Source organism: Sander lucioperca, chromosome 4 (assembly GCF_008315115.2).
Source record: "Sander lucioperca isolate FBNREF2018 chromosome 4, SLUC_FBN_1.2, whole genome shotgun sequence".
NCBI classification, from domain to species: Eukaryota; Metazoa; Chordata; class Actinopteri; order Perciformes; family Percidae; genus Sander; species Sander lucioperca.
Window position 1 is genome coordinate 36,572,743 of NC_050176.1, and position 14,257 is coordinate 36,586,999.

Here is a 14,257-nt window from a genome sequence, read left to right on the forward strand (position 1 = left end):
CGACAACAAACTGACAACTGAAACAGGGAGAACAAATGGACGGAAAAAAGACAAAGGCAGGAAGTAAAATAAAACATAACACATGAGGAATGAGCCTACAGTCTAAACAAAAAGCCAGGACCGGGGCCACTTTCAGCCCCGACAAAACGTAGCAACACGTTTTTTTAAACTGAAACGGGTTGCGTTGAACACATGTTGTGTACGCAAGCGCTCTGCCTGTTTATTACCACAAGTTTACAGACACGTCTCTTTTGATTGGGTATCACGTGTGACACAGCCAATACACGAGAGACACACCCACCAAACGAGAGAAAACATAACTCGTAGCACGTTGCACACCGTTCTGAGGAAACATGTCGTTCAACCAGGAAACCATAGCAAAACAGTTCAGATTCTGAGATTGAATGTGCCCCAAGACAGAATGGCCCTTTTCAACTTCAACAAATAGTGAGATAAAGTGAAGTGTATTTGTTGGCACAAAAGGAGGGATGTTCTCCGGTTCTTGAATTTACTGCATCATAAAAGCATCTAACTAAAATGGAAGGAGTCTATCTGTCTGTCCTTCGGTTTTCTTAACCACTGTTCATCTAATCGACTTCACACTGGGCGGGTGTATTGCCGAGGACCAAAGGAAGTGCAGTGTTGAGTGCAAGCTCTTGAGATCTGTAGGACATAATTATTAATAATGTTCCATATTTTTTTTAGATGTGGTTGTTTGACTGTGGTTATGGTGAATACTAGGGATGGGGGAAAAAATCAATACAGCATAGTATCAATTTTTTCCATGACAATACTGTATCGATACACAGACGCCAAGTATGGATCTATTATTATATATGTGTTGGTCTGTTTGTCTGCTTGACAATCCCATTTTGCAGCAATACAATTTAAGTGAGATGAACAAACCAAAACCAAACCAAACTAAATGTATCTTTTTAGATAAAACAGATGTTGACAAAGTTTCCTTTTGGGGACATAATTTGAAATTGGGAAAAATTTGAAGTTGGAAAAAAGGTAATAAATTGCAATATATCACAGAATATTGCAATATGTTTAAAATCGCAATAATATTGTAGCGTGACATAAGTATCACGAATATATCGTATCGTGAGGCCTCTGGTGATTCCCACCCCTAATGAATACTCTACTACTACTTTTCAAAATGCTTTTAGAGCACTGAAAAACATATCGTGCAGATCCTGTGACACACAAACCCATACATCAATTAATCTATTCATTGATCCATCTATCCATCCATCTATCCATCTATCCATCCATTTCACGGTTCATTTAATGTCATTGTATAACACAGGGTTGCACAACGAAATGCCGTTGTAGTCCCTTATACACAGGATAAAAGAAAGTATCTAAAGAGACAGGGTTATTATCTCTGTAATTAGGCTTGTATTATTATTGCTAATTATATTATTACACATTTAATTTACCCTGACAGCCAAGATCCATTACTATTTTATTTGGTAACTAGAGTATATGTATTACCCCAGACAGTAACAGATATACAATAAGTAGTTTGATAAAGCCTATATGCCTATGATGGGGTCAAGCCTATTTTGGATTATTAGTATTACAGCAGATATTGATTACAAGAATTGTTTCATGGCCATTTCATCTACAGAAAACCAAACTCCTACTTCCTACACGTGATGATTTTATATTCTTCTAGTCTACATTGCCGTATTTGTAATATCATATTGCCATGTGTTGTGTGAAGCCAAGTGTGATGGCATAGAATTATTTGCTTAATTATGTACCAGAGAGTTTAATGAATGACCTCATTAGCATAACTTGTTTCTATATCACTGTGATCATGGCGAGGCATTTGGCAGCCAAGGTCCATGTTATATTTCAGTGGTTGCATCATCCTAGAGTAGAGTCAACCCCCGCTTTAACACACACACTCCAACACACACACACACACACACACACACACACACACACACACACTGACAATTACACACACAAGAAAAGCAATGGTCCAGCAGTGGTAGGTGGTTATTGCAGTGAACCCAGTGTGTAATACAAGACCTCAGTCTGCTAATGACTTCTCCTAGCTGTCACTTAACCATTTCCTCTCCCCACACAGAAGGAAACACACACACATACATACACACACATCCATCCCGTCCAGTCCTGACCCTTTGTGACCTTGTTTGAGAGTGATTTATGAGTATAACATGCGGTAGGAATCTAGTGTCTGGGATCTGGCCGTGGTGTGAATGTGGCTGTGAATGTGTGTTTGAAAGACAGCGTGTGTGTCTATTTGAACTCTTCTGTGTATTTCATCATGGGTTCATAGATCTCCTTAAGTAACCATGACTATTCTTGACACCCCGTGCAGCCAGTAAAGCAGTGGCAAATACACACCAGTCCCAGAAACCTTTGTTGTTTTGATGAAGTGAGTAAGTGCAATGTGAAACAGGACTCCATCCCTCCAATGCTTTATCCACTCCTTGTGTAATCATTTGATGGTAGGCCTTGACTCTGGGCTGGGGTTATCCCGATATGACCTTTTGCAGGCCAATACAAATTTTTTGGGCTTCAAACTGTTGTTTTGTTGTAATTAGTGACAGTTACGTAAAATAAGTAAGTTAATTTTATTCTTGGTAGGTTAAAATCCTCTGAAACAGGATTTGGACCAAGCTGTCTCATGATGCCAAAGAACAATAACTGCATCAGAAGTGAAACTATTAAACAGATTGACACCCTGTTCTGGTGAAAGCTCTGGTGGATCAGGCATGGGCTGTAAATCACATAGTAGTTCTGAAGGCTTTTATTTTCACTGCTATGAAATCTAAACCTTAGTTGTAACCTCTGACCTTTAGAACACACAAGAAAGTAGTTAGTGTTTGTCTTTGTAAGCCAGCAGTGTTTGGCTGCACCGAAAACCTGCAGGCTCCTCGGAAACAGAGGATCATGGATGTTATGGACTGTTTGTAAATGGACTGTTTTTATATAGCGCTTTTTAAACTCTTAAAGTGCCCATATTATGAAAAAATCACTTTTTCTGGGATTTGGGGTGTTATTTTGTGTCTCTGGTGCTTCACACACAGACAAACTTTGAAAAAAAATCCATCCATGCTGTTTTGAGTGAGATACAGTTTCTGAATGTGTCCTGCCTTCAGTCTCTGGGTGAGCTGTTCAAAATCGGCACGGCTTGTGACGTCACAAGCCGAAACGAGCAGGCTAACCGCAACCATTAGCTCATAGCGTTAGCATGCTGACGCTATGGCTAACGCTAGCATGCTAACGCTAGCATGCTACCTCGTTCTCAATAGCAAAGCACTGCTACAACACACACAAGTTCACCATAATCTACAAAATAACTACTTACATGTGCGCCCTCATTTAGAAGTCTCCCAGCTAATCCTGCCTTGTAACTGACCGAAGTTGTAGAAACCGAGGCTGCCGTACAAGGTGTCACCTGCTCATCAGATAAACATTCACACACATTTACACAATTTGGGGTTCAGTGTCTTGCCCAAGGACACTTCGACATGGGACTGCAGGGCCAGGGATCGAACCACCAACTTTCCGATTGGCAGACCGCTCTACCACTGAGCCACACAGCCGCCCCATCATATCTATAAGTGACCAATTAATTCAGTCTTTAGTTTTCATTCACACTGGTGAGCAATCAGATCTCAACAATACTTTAGAATCAGGTTTAAAGTTGACTGCTTTCCATTATTAAACCATTGCAATCAATTTCTCTACATTAAATGCGGAATCAAACAAATTCCATCATATGATTGGTGGATCACCATATGATGGATTTTAATCAAAGGATAAAAGGATCCATTCCGGAACAGCACAAGTTGTAATTTGTGATGAAAAAGTATAAAAGTAAGGCTTGTATGTATGTCAGGCCAATGTCAGCAGTGATTGACAGGTCTTTAATTAGTTCAGGCTCAAACTGTCCATTATTTCATCCATTTTCTGAAATGCTTTTCATGTTTAGTGTTGTAGAGGCTAGAGTCTATCCCAGCACAATTTGGCAAAGAGTTAAACAGGCCTATATTTTCAAATATGATCAGCTTGAAAACACATGAAAGGGTCAGCATACCTTTAACTGACTTCAATGTGGTTCACCACATTGAAGTCAGTTAAAGGTATGCGTGTTTTTTATTGAAATGTTTCAACAACTGAACTAATGAATTACTAAGAAATGTGTTAGATATTTGTATTTCCCTCAGGATTAATTGTAGGACTTGCCATGAGGTCAAAATTTCAATTTCTCCAATACTAATGGGTTTACTTATGATCATATATCTGTAAAAAATAATGACATTCCCAGTGCCATCATCAAGTCATATTGTTAACCAAGAAATATCTGAATCAAATTAGCTGATTGCAACTTAATGTATTGAGCACATCCATGCTCTCCAGAAGATAATCCCTTTTTTCAACATTCCATGAGCTTTTCCGTTAGTGTGGCCCTAAGGTCACTATTTACACTTTACACTATTTCCCACTTTTGGCAAAATAACATAACAATGTTGTTGGTTCCACTCAGCAATGTCAAAATTGTAGGTTTTCAATTTTAATTTAGTTCAATTTAATTTATAGTGTCAAATCATAACAGAAGTTATCTTAGGACACTTTCCAGATAGAGTAGGTCTCGACCTCACTCTATAATTTGCAACAATCCAACAATCCCCCCAAGAGCAAGCTTTTAGTGCGAAGCCGGCAAGGAAAATCTTCCTTTTTACAGGCAGAAAAGTTAAACTATAATTTTAATAGAAATATAACTAATAATAATTATTGCAGTGGGTATACTAGAGTATTATTACAGTGGGTATAATAGAGTGATATGAACAGTAGCAATGATAATAGCAATCATTACAGTAATGATAATAGTACTATTCCTAATACTAATTAGTAGTAGCAGTTGGAGTCAAGCAGGGGTGACCATGATCCAGGTACCACCACAATCCACGGAAATCTGCGAGATGAGAAAGCACAGGGCCTCTGGGGAAGAAGCTAAGTTAGTAACATGCATTAATGGGACATTATAGATCAAAGATAATTCAGAGATTCCTTACGTGGGTGTTGGAGGCCAGTGCAATGCCATCCAGAGTAGTTATGTCTTTAGATAATGACCTTCAGAGGTCTTTGGGGCCAAGCACAATAACTTTAGTTTTGTCTGATCAGGAAATTGTAGGTCATCCAGGATTTTATGTCCTTAAAGCAGCCATATTATGCTCATTTTCAGGTTCATAATTGTATTTTAAGGTTGTACCAGAATAAGTTTACATGGTTTAATTTTCAAAAAACGCCATATTTGTGTTGTACTGCAGTGCTCTCTCTCACTGCTGCAGATCCTCTTTTCAGCTGGTCTCTGTTTTAGCTACAGAGTGAGACCTCTTTTCTTCTTCTTCTTCTTCTGTACTATCTTTGATTGCACTGCACATGCCCAGTAGCTCAGATGTAGATCATGTCAGCTAGCTAGCTCCATAGACAGTAAAAGAAAGGCTGTTTCTACAACTTCGGTCAGTTACAAGGCAGGATTAGCTGGGAGACTTCTAAATGAGGGCGCACATGTAAGTAGTTATTTTGTAGATTATGGTGAACTTGTGTGTGTTGTAGCAGTGCTTTGCTATTGAGAACGAGGTAGCATGCTAGCGTTAGCATGCTAGCGTTAGCCATAGCGTTAGCATGCTAACGCTACGAGCTAATGGTTGCGGTTAGCCTGCTCGTTTCGGCTTGTGACGTCACAAGCCGTGCCGATTTTGAACAGCTCACCCAGAGACTGAAGGCAGGACACATTCAGAAACCGTATCTCACTCTAAACAGCATGGATGGATTTTTTTCAAAGTTTGTATGTGTGTGGAAGCACCAGAGACACAAAATAACATCCCAAATCCCAGAAAAAGTGATTTTTTCATAATATGGGCACTTTAATGTCTGAAGTTGCTGATTGGTTACTTCTAGCTCGATTGACAGATATAATTGGGTATCATCTGCATAACAATGAAAGTTTAAAAGGCATTTTCTAATAGCATTGCCTAGACGAAGCTTAAATAAGGTGAACATAATTGGTCCTAGCACCGAGCCTTGTGGAACACCATTGCTAACTTTAGCGGGCAGTAACAAACTTAGATCAATCTGATAAAAAGGACTTAAACCAGCTTAGTGTGGTTCCGTTAATGCCAATTGAATGTTCCAGTCTCTGTATTAGGATGTCATAGTCAACAGTGTAGAATGCAGCACTAAGATCTAATAAGACAAGTACAGATTCCTTTGTCAAAGCAAATAGAAGGTAATTTGTAATTTTCACCAGTGCCATCTCTGTGCTATGATGATATGAACCCTAAATCCCAAATGAAAAATCCTCAGATAAACTAGTGTTATAGAGAAAATCACACAACTGATTAGCGACTACTTTCTCAAGTTTATCACAGCTACTTAAAGTGACTGGTACGTAGCCTGTTAATAAAGATTTAGGTGCAAAGACATGCTAACTTAGAGTAAAACTTCTTTTAGTAGCCGAGTTATGATGAGGTCTTAGAGACAACATTAACTATTTTCTATAGCCATCTACCAGCTATAGAAAATAGTCAATGTTAGTTGGTGATTGTCGATAGAAGAAAATAATTGTAATTAAAGCTGCAAGCAGAGTTGGACGGGCCTCTGCGCGCGTCGGGGTTACTGGCGGACACTGCTCCTTGCGACCGTGCATTTGCGCGGCACTCAGACAGTGCAAATCGTCAGCAATGAAAAGGGAACTCCCTGCTCAGTTCAATGATACCTCACACAAGACTCTACGTCATACAGTTCATTAGCTGTGAAAGGGGGCGTGGCCAAAGCATAGGGGTCTGGGAAAACCATCACTAATGAATAAGGAACTCTCTGCTAAGTTCAATGATACCTCACACAAGGGTCTACATCAAACAGGTCATAAGTTATAAAAGGGGCGTGGCTACATCATAGGGGGCGGGTCAAACCATCACCAATCAAAAAGAAACTCTGCTGAGCTCAATGATACCTCACATAAGACTCTACCTTAAATGGGTCACCAGTTATGAAGGGGGCGTGGTTTAAGCATAGGGGGCGGGCCAAACCATCAACAATGAAGAAGGAACTCTCTGCTGAGTTCAATGATACCTCACACAAGGGTCTACCTTAAAGGGTTCAAATGTTATGAAAGGGGACGTAGCTTGAGTAAGTGGGCATGATTAAAGTATAGGGGGCAGCTCAGTATCACATGTAGACCACACATTATAAGTTTCATGTAAATCGGATGATGTTTGTCATATAAGGCGGATTTCCTGTTGCCAGTGGGGGGCGCTATGACCAAAAGTCAATATTGGCCTGGACTCTTGTTGATTGTGTAAAATTTCAAGCAGATAGCCACTTTCTCGTTCATCGCTAAACACTCAAAATGAAGGCCACACCACGCCCACACCGTTTGACGAAATGTTTTTCTTTTAATAACTTATCATCTTTAAGGTGTTGAGATGGTACCGACCAAATTTGAAGTCCATCGGATGAAATCTCTAGGAGGAGTTCGTTAAAGTATAGCACCTTGACTTTTAGGCCTACTTCCTGTTGCCACAGGGGGCATGACTTTGAACCAATATCGGCCTGTACATGTCCTCAGGGTTGGACTCTTATGAATCCTGAAAAGTTTCGAGCCAATTGGACAATGTACACTCAAGTTACACCCACTTCCTGTTTTGATGGTGAAACGCACAAAATGGCCGCGCCGCCACGGCCATGCCCTATGACGAAAAGTTTTTCTTTTAATAACTTTTCATCTTTAACGTCTTAAGATGGCACAGACCAAATTTGAAGGAGGAGGAGGAGGAGTTAAAGTACGAATGTGGAAATGGCCAAAATCACACTAATTTCGAACTTTCAATTCAAAATGGCGGACTTCCTGTTGGGTTTAGGGTATGGCTCCAATGACGTTTTTTGTACATCTTGACATGCTACATATGTGTACCAAGTTTCGTTACGTAAACGTACTGCAGGGGCTACATTTTTTTAACTTTGTAGGGGGCGCTAGCGAGCCATTTCTGTGCGCCTATTCCCAAAACCCTTAAAATACGTACATTTTCACCAGACTTGATGCGACCGCCAATTTTGGTGAGTTGTGATGTTAAGCCCCTCAAAAAGGCAATTAATTTGACGGACGAAGGACTAATAATTCCTTCAGTTTCAATAGGGCCTCGGGCCCTAAATATATATATTTACATTACTACCGAGGGCTTTAGGGATACATAGCTCAGTGTCAGCCTTGATTTAGTCTATGTCCATGACCTTCTACTTCGGGATTGCTCTGTTGCAGCCGGAAATTACGCCGGATGTCCTTCTTTTCGGCCGGATGTCCGTTACCTTAGGCCTTCTTTGTGTTGGTGTTCTAAACTCTGGTGGATTTATGAGGACTATGGTTAATTGCTTCTCAGATCTCTGCAGGGTAAATCCAGACATCTAGCTAGACTATCTGTCCAATCTGAGTTTTCTGTTGCACGACTAAAACAACTTTTGAACGTACACATGTTCCACCAAAACAAGTTCCTTCCCAAGGCTATTTTGCAGCGGCACAGGGGCTCTGTGCCCTCTAGGAATGCTGTGTGGACTAGCCAGACCCTCCTTCGCAGGGCTGTGCAGGAAGGTCTTGCAATGCGAGACTAGCCTTGATACAGTGCTAAATATGCCAGAACAAGGTTGAGGGTGTGGATAAAACAGTGAGTGGGTTTATGTACTCTCTGACTGAAACCAATCAATTCTAATAGTGAGATAAGCACAATACTAAGGTTGTTATTAGCAACATCCACATGCATATTAAAATCACCTACAATATTTTCTTTATCTGATTTATGGACTATAAACTTGATAAAAACTCTGAGAATCTGTTCTGAGCATTACAGCCACCACTTTCTTTCTTTCACCATGTAAAAGAGTCTCATGTGTAAGTTATGGTGTTTATTATATTGCTGAAATGCCAGACTGTTTTTACTTACCTAAGCTGACCTACTCTAGGCATGTTGCTGCTATGGTATTAGTTTTGAAGCTCAATCCTGTTTTCTTTTGTTTTTTTCATTGCAGTTGTCTCAGGCCTCCCTGCGAGGTAAGGAGGCGAAGGTGTGAACAAGGTTTCTCCTTCAGCGAGGAAGTGTGTCGCTGTGTACCAGCCCACTGGAGAAGACTGGACTAATCGCCGGCCAACAAGATGCTAAGGAGCAGATAACAAACTTAACAAGTACAATGCATCACCCATCCCACTGCTGGTCACGAGTATCCCCATCAGCTGTGAAGTGCGCGGACCCTGATGAAAGTGGGGGAACCTTAGTGACTGGAATGCAGATATGGGAAGCTCCGGTAATTTGAAGGTGGGACATGCACTGACTCAGCTTATGAGGACGTTTTCATGGGAGAGCGGCTGATCACAGCCCAGAGAAGGAAGGAAAAACTGAAAGAGAGAGAGTCAACACTCAACACTTGTTTTAAAATACTGTCTGAATATTTTTTTATATATTTGGGGGGTTTTGTATTAATTATGTCTTAGTATTCCTATGTCAGATATTGATTATATAATTTATTAAATGTTATTTTTCAACCTCTGTTTTATTGCAATTTAAATCTGTTTCCATGAAAATACACTGTGATCAATATTTTTGTATGTATAGTATATGTGTAAAATAAAGTATACTGGATGGTGTATATAATAAGCTTAGTTTGTCTGTTGTGGTGCATATTATACTGAAGGAATTTTGCTTTTAACACTAGAACCACCACAGACCATGCCATTTAATGTTGTGATTAAAAAAATGGAATTATTCTGTCATTGTTTGTTACCCTCCTGTCTTGACTTTTCCTAAATACTTATTCTGCATATTCCCACATCGTCACAATGATAGAAGAACGTTTAGAAAACCAAATGGGTTTTTTGGTGTTGTTTTTCACAAAAACACCCCTCTTTATTCGCCAAGAGTAGCACTGATTAACATTGGTAGGCCGTACAGCCCATTGAGACAATGAATTGGACATAGAAACTAATTTGCATGCCAATATTAGCTCACATGCACTTATAATCACACTAAGGTATGTAGGCCCACAGTATTCATCTGTCATATTTGTAAAATATCAGAAATGAAAACAAAACTAATCTCACTTTCTGTCGGAGTATAAAAGTTGTTACCCAACAGGAGTCCTGTGTTTGCCATATGCTATAAAAGATCAGGGATGTTATTTATGTGACTCATTCGAACAAAACACTACCATTGCTAAATTGTATTATTTTTATAGGTTGGTGTGGATATGTGCGATCAGAAGGCAGGTTGTGTGTTGACTGTTGAACTGGAAGATGCACTGCGCACGGGACAGATGGAGAGACAAATAGAAATGCTAAGAAGAAAATGTGATCATCTGCACTGTGATTATATATTTTACTTTGCAAAATAAAAATGCTGAAATTGATTACTATGTTTCAGCATTTGTTTCCAGCCTTTTAGGTTTTACGCTGCAGGTTATACAACTCAGAACAAAATCCGATAGAACCAAATAGATATAGAAATGTTTTTTAATGGAAAACAATTTAATTGCGGGAGTTTGTCACAAACACTTCAGAGATTTTGTTGACTAAATTGAACTACAATAACTGCATCAGGTGTCAAAATAGCACATTTTACACTGCTAAGAATACACAGGTTTTGTGTGGGTTCAAGCTGTTAGATAAGATATCTGGCTGTGTATGGTGTGTCGGGGCTGTGTGTGTCCTTGCTGCTATAGAAATTGAAACGCTGCACTATAGAGCTGGAGAGTGATGATCATAGACAGTATATAAACTGGACCAACAGATCCCGTTGCTCTGGATGGAGACCAGTGAAGGATATTAGAAGCACTTTTCCGGTGATGGCTGAGAGTTACTGCGCAGCCTCCAACTGAGCTCGAAGACGTAAATGTGACATGAGCAACCTGGCTGAAAGTTGTAAGTCTTCTGGTAGCTGTGCCAAGAGAAATCTCAATCATTCCCAATCTTACAGAGATGCAGAGCGTAGGTATATGTAAGGAGATAACATAGGCATAGGCTAATTATTGCTAACTAAAATGCTAATTAACATTAGTAATTAAACTTAAACAGGGAATGTAAGTCAAAACTGCCTGCGAGCTTCTCTCTATACGGTAATTCCTGTACTATGCGACAGTAAGTCGTGTGGTTATGACACAATTGTTAGCCTATTTTTACAAAAATGTCTACTACGGAGCCATAACGTGAGATACAAGGTAATGGAGCCTTTTATACATTGTCGTGTTTCTTTAGAAATAAACAATGGACAAATAGAGTCTTTAAACGCTTCAGATGTAAAGTTATTCGCTGTCAAAGTGGCACCAAAATGAATGGCAGTCAATGGAATGCTAACAGGAGGTGATGGCTTGGTAGCATCAAAATGGCACCACACGTTCCGGGGAGAGGCTTACCCCCTTGGTGATGATGCATTAAAAGGTGCTTAGGCAATGTTAATCCAATACACTTTTTGTCAAATTCAGGAAATAGCTAGCTAGCTCTCTATTCCTGTGTGCATTAGAAAAAACATCTGGTGTTCCTACACAGTCCTGGCTGTGTAAATGGAAACAAACAGAAAGGAGCGCACAAGCACCAAAACACTTTTCCAGCCAATCAGCAACAGGCGGCTCGAGGTGCTCGGGCATGCGAGTGACAGGGGGAGGCAGCATGTGAATGTGCCTCGGCCAGCAGGAGTTATCAAGAAGAAGAGATGGTCTGAAGAATACAAATTAAAAAAGAAGTTGTATGACCGGGAAAGGAGGAAGAGTCTTGTTAACATCGGTGAGGCGTTCCAATCAAGCCCCCAGGAAGAGCGCCATGTCTTAAAGCCACCATGGGCTTAGCGGATAAGTGTGGCACCCCATGGCCCAGAAAGACTTTTCACATAGACTTTGCATGGCGAAAGAAACTACTATATTTCAGCAGATCATTTTTTTTTTCTTCCTCAACTTACGAGCATGAACACTTTTTTTCACTTGTTTAAAACGTCACGTTTTTAACATTTTTAACATTTACTAGTAGCCGAATCCAGAGTTATTAAACTAGGCATGATGAACGTGCATAATGGACGCGAGCAGACTGCACTGCGCATGCTCCATGGATGTATTAAGAGAACTGGATACAGTGTTCGGCGGGGAGCCCCGTACATTCCAATGAGAGTGCTCAAAAGCGCATAAAGCAAACATGGAGCTCGGCTCTTCCGCATTGTTGGCCCATAACGCTGGTTGGTTCATGAGCTCCTCTCTCGTGTCTCGTACATAGTGGCGAACTCATGAACTCGCCGTTTTCATTGTCTAAAATATTCACTAACGTTAAACATCGTGTTTTCGTTGTTCCTGATCGTTTACATGCTTAGCTAAATAAACGATAGATGTATTTAGCTAGACAACCAAGGAGATTTAATAATTATGTTGTGCTACTAGCTAGCTAATAACTAGCGCTAGCAGTTAGCCAGAGCTCATTCATGGCTTCAGCTCTCATCCACGTTACAAGCTTTACAGCATACAGCCCTCGGATGTATTATAAGAGAGAACCAAGGCGATGTAATCACTATGTCTATAGTAACGTTATGTAGGCATATAACTAGCTATGTATAGATCTTAATACAGACATGCTAGCTACCCCTAATGTTAGCAACTAGCTAGCTAGCCGATAGCCCGCCAGTTTGGGAAACGCTAATGACGTTACATCCACGTAGCTAACAGGCTTTACAGCATAGCTACATACATCCCTCAGATGTATCATAACTTCATAAGATAATACCATGGACGTATTAATAGAACACATGGTGAATTACAACCATTAGCTATATCCATTGTTACAGCTAGCTACATGAGCTCGGGAGAACAGTCATGTGAGCGGGCGGGCGCAGTCCCGCGGCTCTGCTTGCGTCCACTATGCGCGTTCATCATGACAAATTTAATAATTCTGGATTTGCTTCTAGTGAATGTTAAAAATGTTAAAAACGTGACGTTTTAAACAAGGACCCTTTCAGTGTTCGGGCTGGTAAGTTGATATACCCAGAAACAAATTATCCGCTGAAATACAGACGTTTCTTTCGCCATGCAAAGTCTATGTGAAAAGTCTTTCTGGGCCATGGGGTGCAGTACCACCGTTATCCGCTAAGCTGGCTTTTAGACTCGGCGCTCTTCCTGGGGGCTTGGCATGCTCACATAACTGTTCTCCCGAGGTCCTGTAGCTGTGATAATGGATAATGCTATCGCTAATGGTTGTAATTCACCATGTTTTCTATTAATACATCCATGGTATGTATGCTGTAAAGCCTGTAACGTGGATGAGAGATGAAGCCATGGATGTTATTAAGAGAAGCTCTGTTCATGAAACTGCAGGCTAACCATAGCACTAGCACTAGCTAGTAGCTAGCTAGCTAGTAGCACGACATAATAATTACATCTCCTTGGTTGTCTATCCATCGTTTATTTAGCTAAGCATGTAAACGATCGGGAACAACGAAAACACAATGTTTAACGTTAGTGAATATTTTATACAATGAAAGGCGAGTTCATGAGCCACTTGTAAGAGACACAAAAGAGCTCGTGAACGAGCATGTTGCTACAACAACACAAACAAACTGTTGCTAGTGCGCATGTCCATCGTGACGTCATGGGCCAGTCAATGCGGAAGATTTGAGCTCCATGTTTGCTTTACGCGCTTTTGAACACTGTATCCAGTTCTCTTAATACATCCATGGTTCCAATGCTTCAGAAACCTCTGAAGCAAATCAAAGGAAGAAAACTGATGAGGGCTCTCGTCCTGGACAAGTGAGTAAAGTTAGCTTAGCTGTTTCACTGTTTGCTGTTAAACAGGTCAGTTTAACCTCATCCGTTTGCTATTGTTTATGATGGCTGCTCCAAACTGGCTGGCTTTACAGCAGTAGCGACAGTTTGCTTATTCACAACCTAGCAGAAGTGGTCGCTAGGCGATGCACGTCCATGAATCTGGGGCGAAGATTCTGAGGGGGGGTTGCATTTGTTTGGCAGTTGAGTTCAAATATTAACAATCTTTGTGCAGCATTGTTTACTGCACCTTTAATGACCCATCAGCGATAACAAAAGGATACAGATGCTCTTGGGCGTTGGATTGGGCATGTGTCTGCTTGATAATTGAGGTTCGAGTAAATTCCTTACCCACAGAATCATCACCTACACAATACTCAATATTTACTGGCAGGAAACACTACAATAAAAAATATTTTTTTGGAAATCG

The 14,257-nt window shown here is 40.5% G+C and overlaps 1 protein-coding gene across 1 annotated transcript in view; it reads left to right on the forward strand.

Annotated features, from left to right (window-relative positions):
• vegfc (vascular endothelial growth factor c) overlaps nt 1-9,811 on the forward strand; it is a 138,256-nt gene extending 128,445 nt beyond the window's left edge. The window contains exon 7 of the mRNA XM_031319747.2: nt 9,073-9,811. Coding sequence (XP_031175607.1) covers nt 9,073-9,181 — 109 coding nt within the window. The 3' untranslated portion in view covers nt 9,182-9,811. The remainder of the gene's footprint in view (nt 1-9,072) is intronic.
• The last annotated feature ends 4,446 nt before the right edge of the window (nt 9,812-14,257 follow it).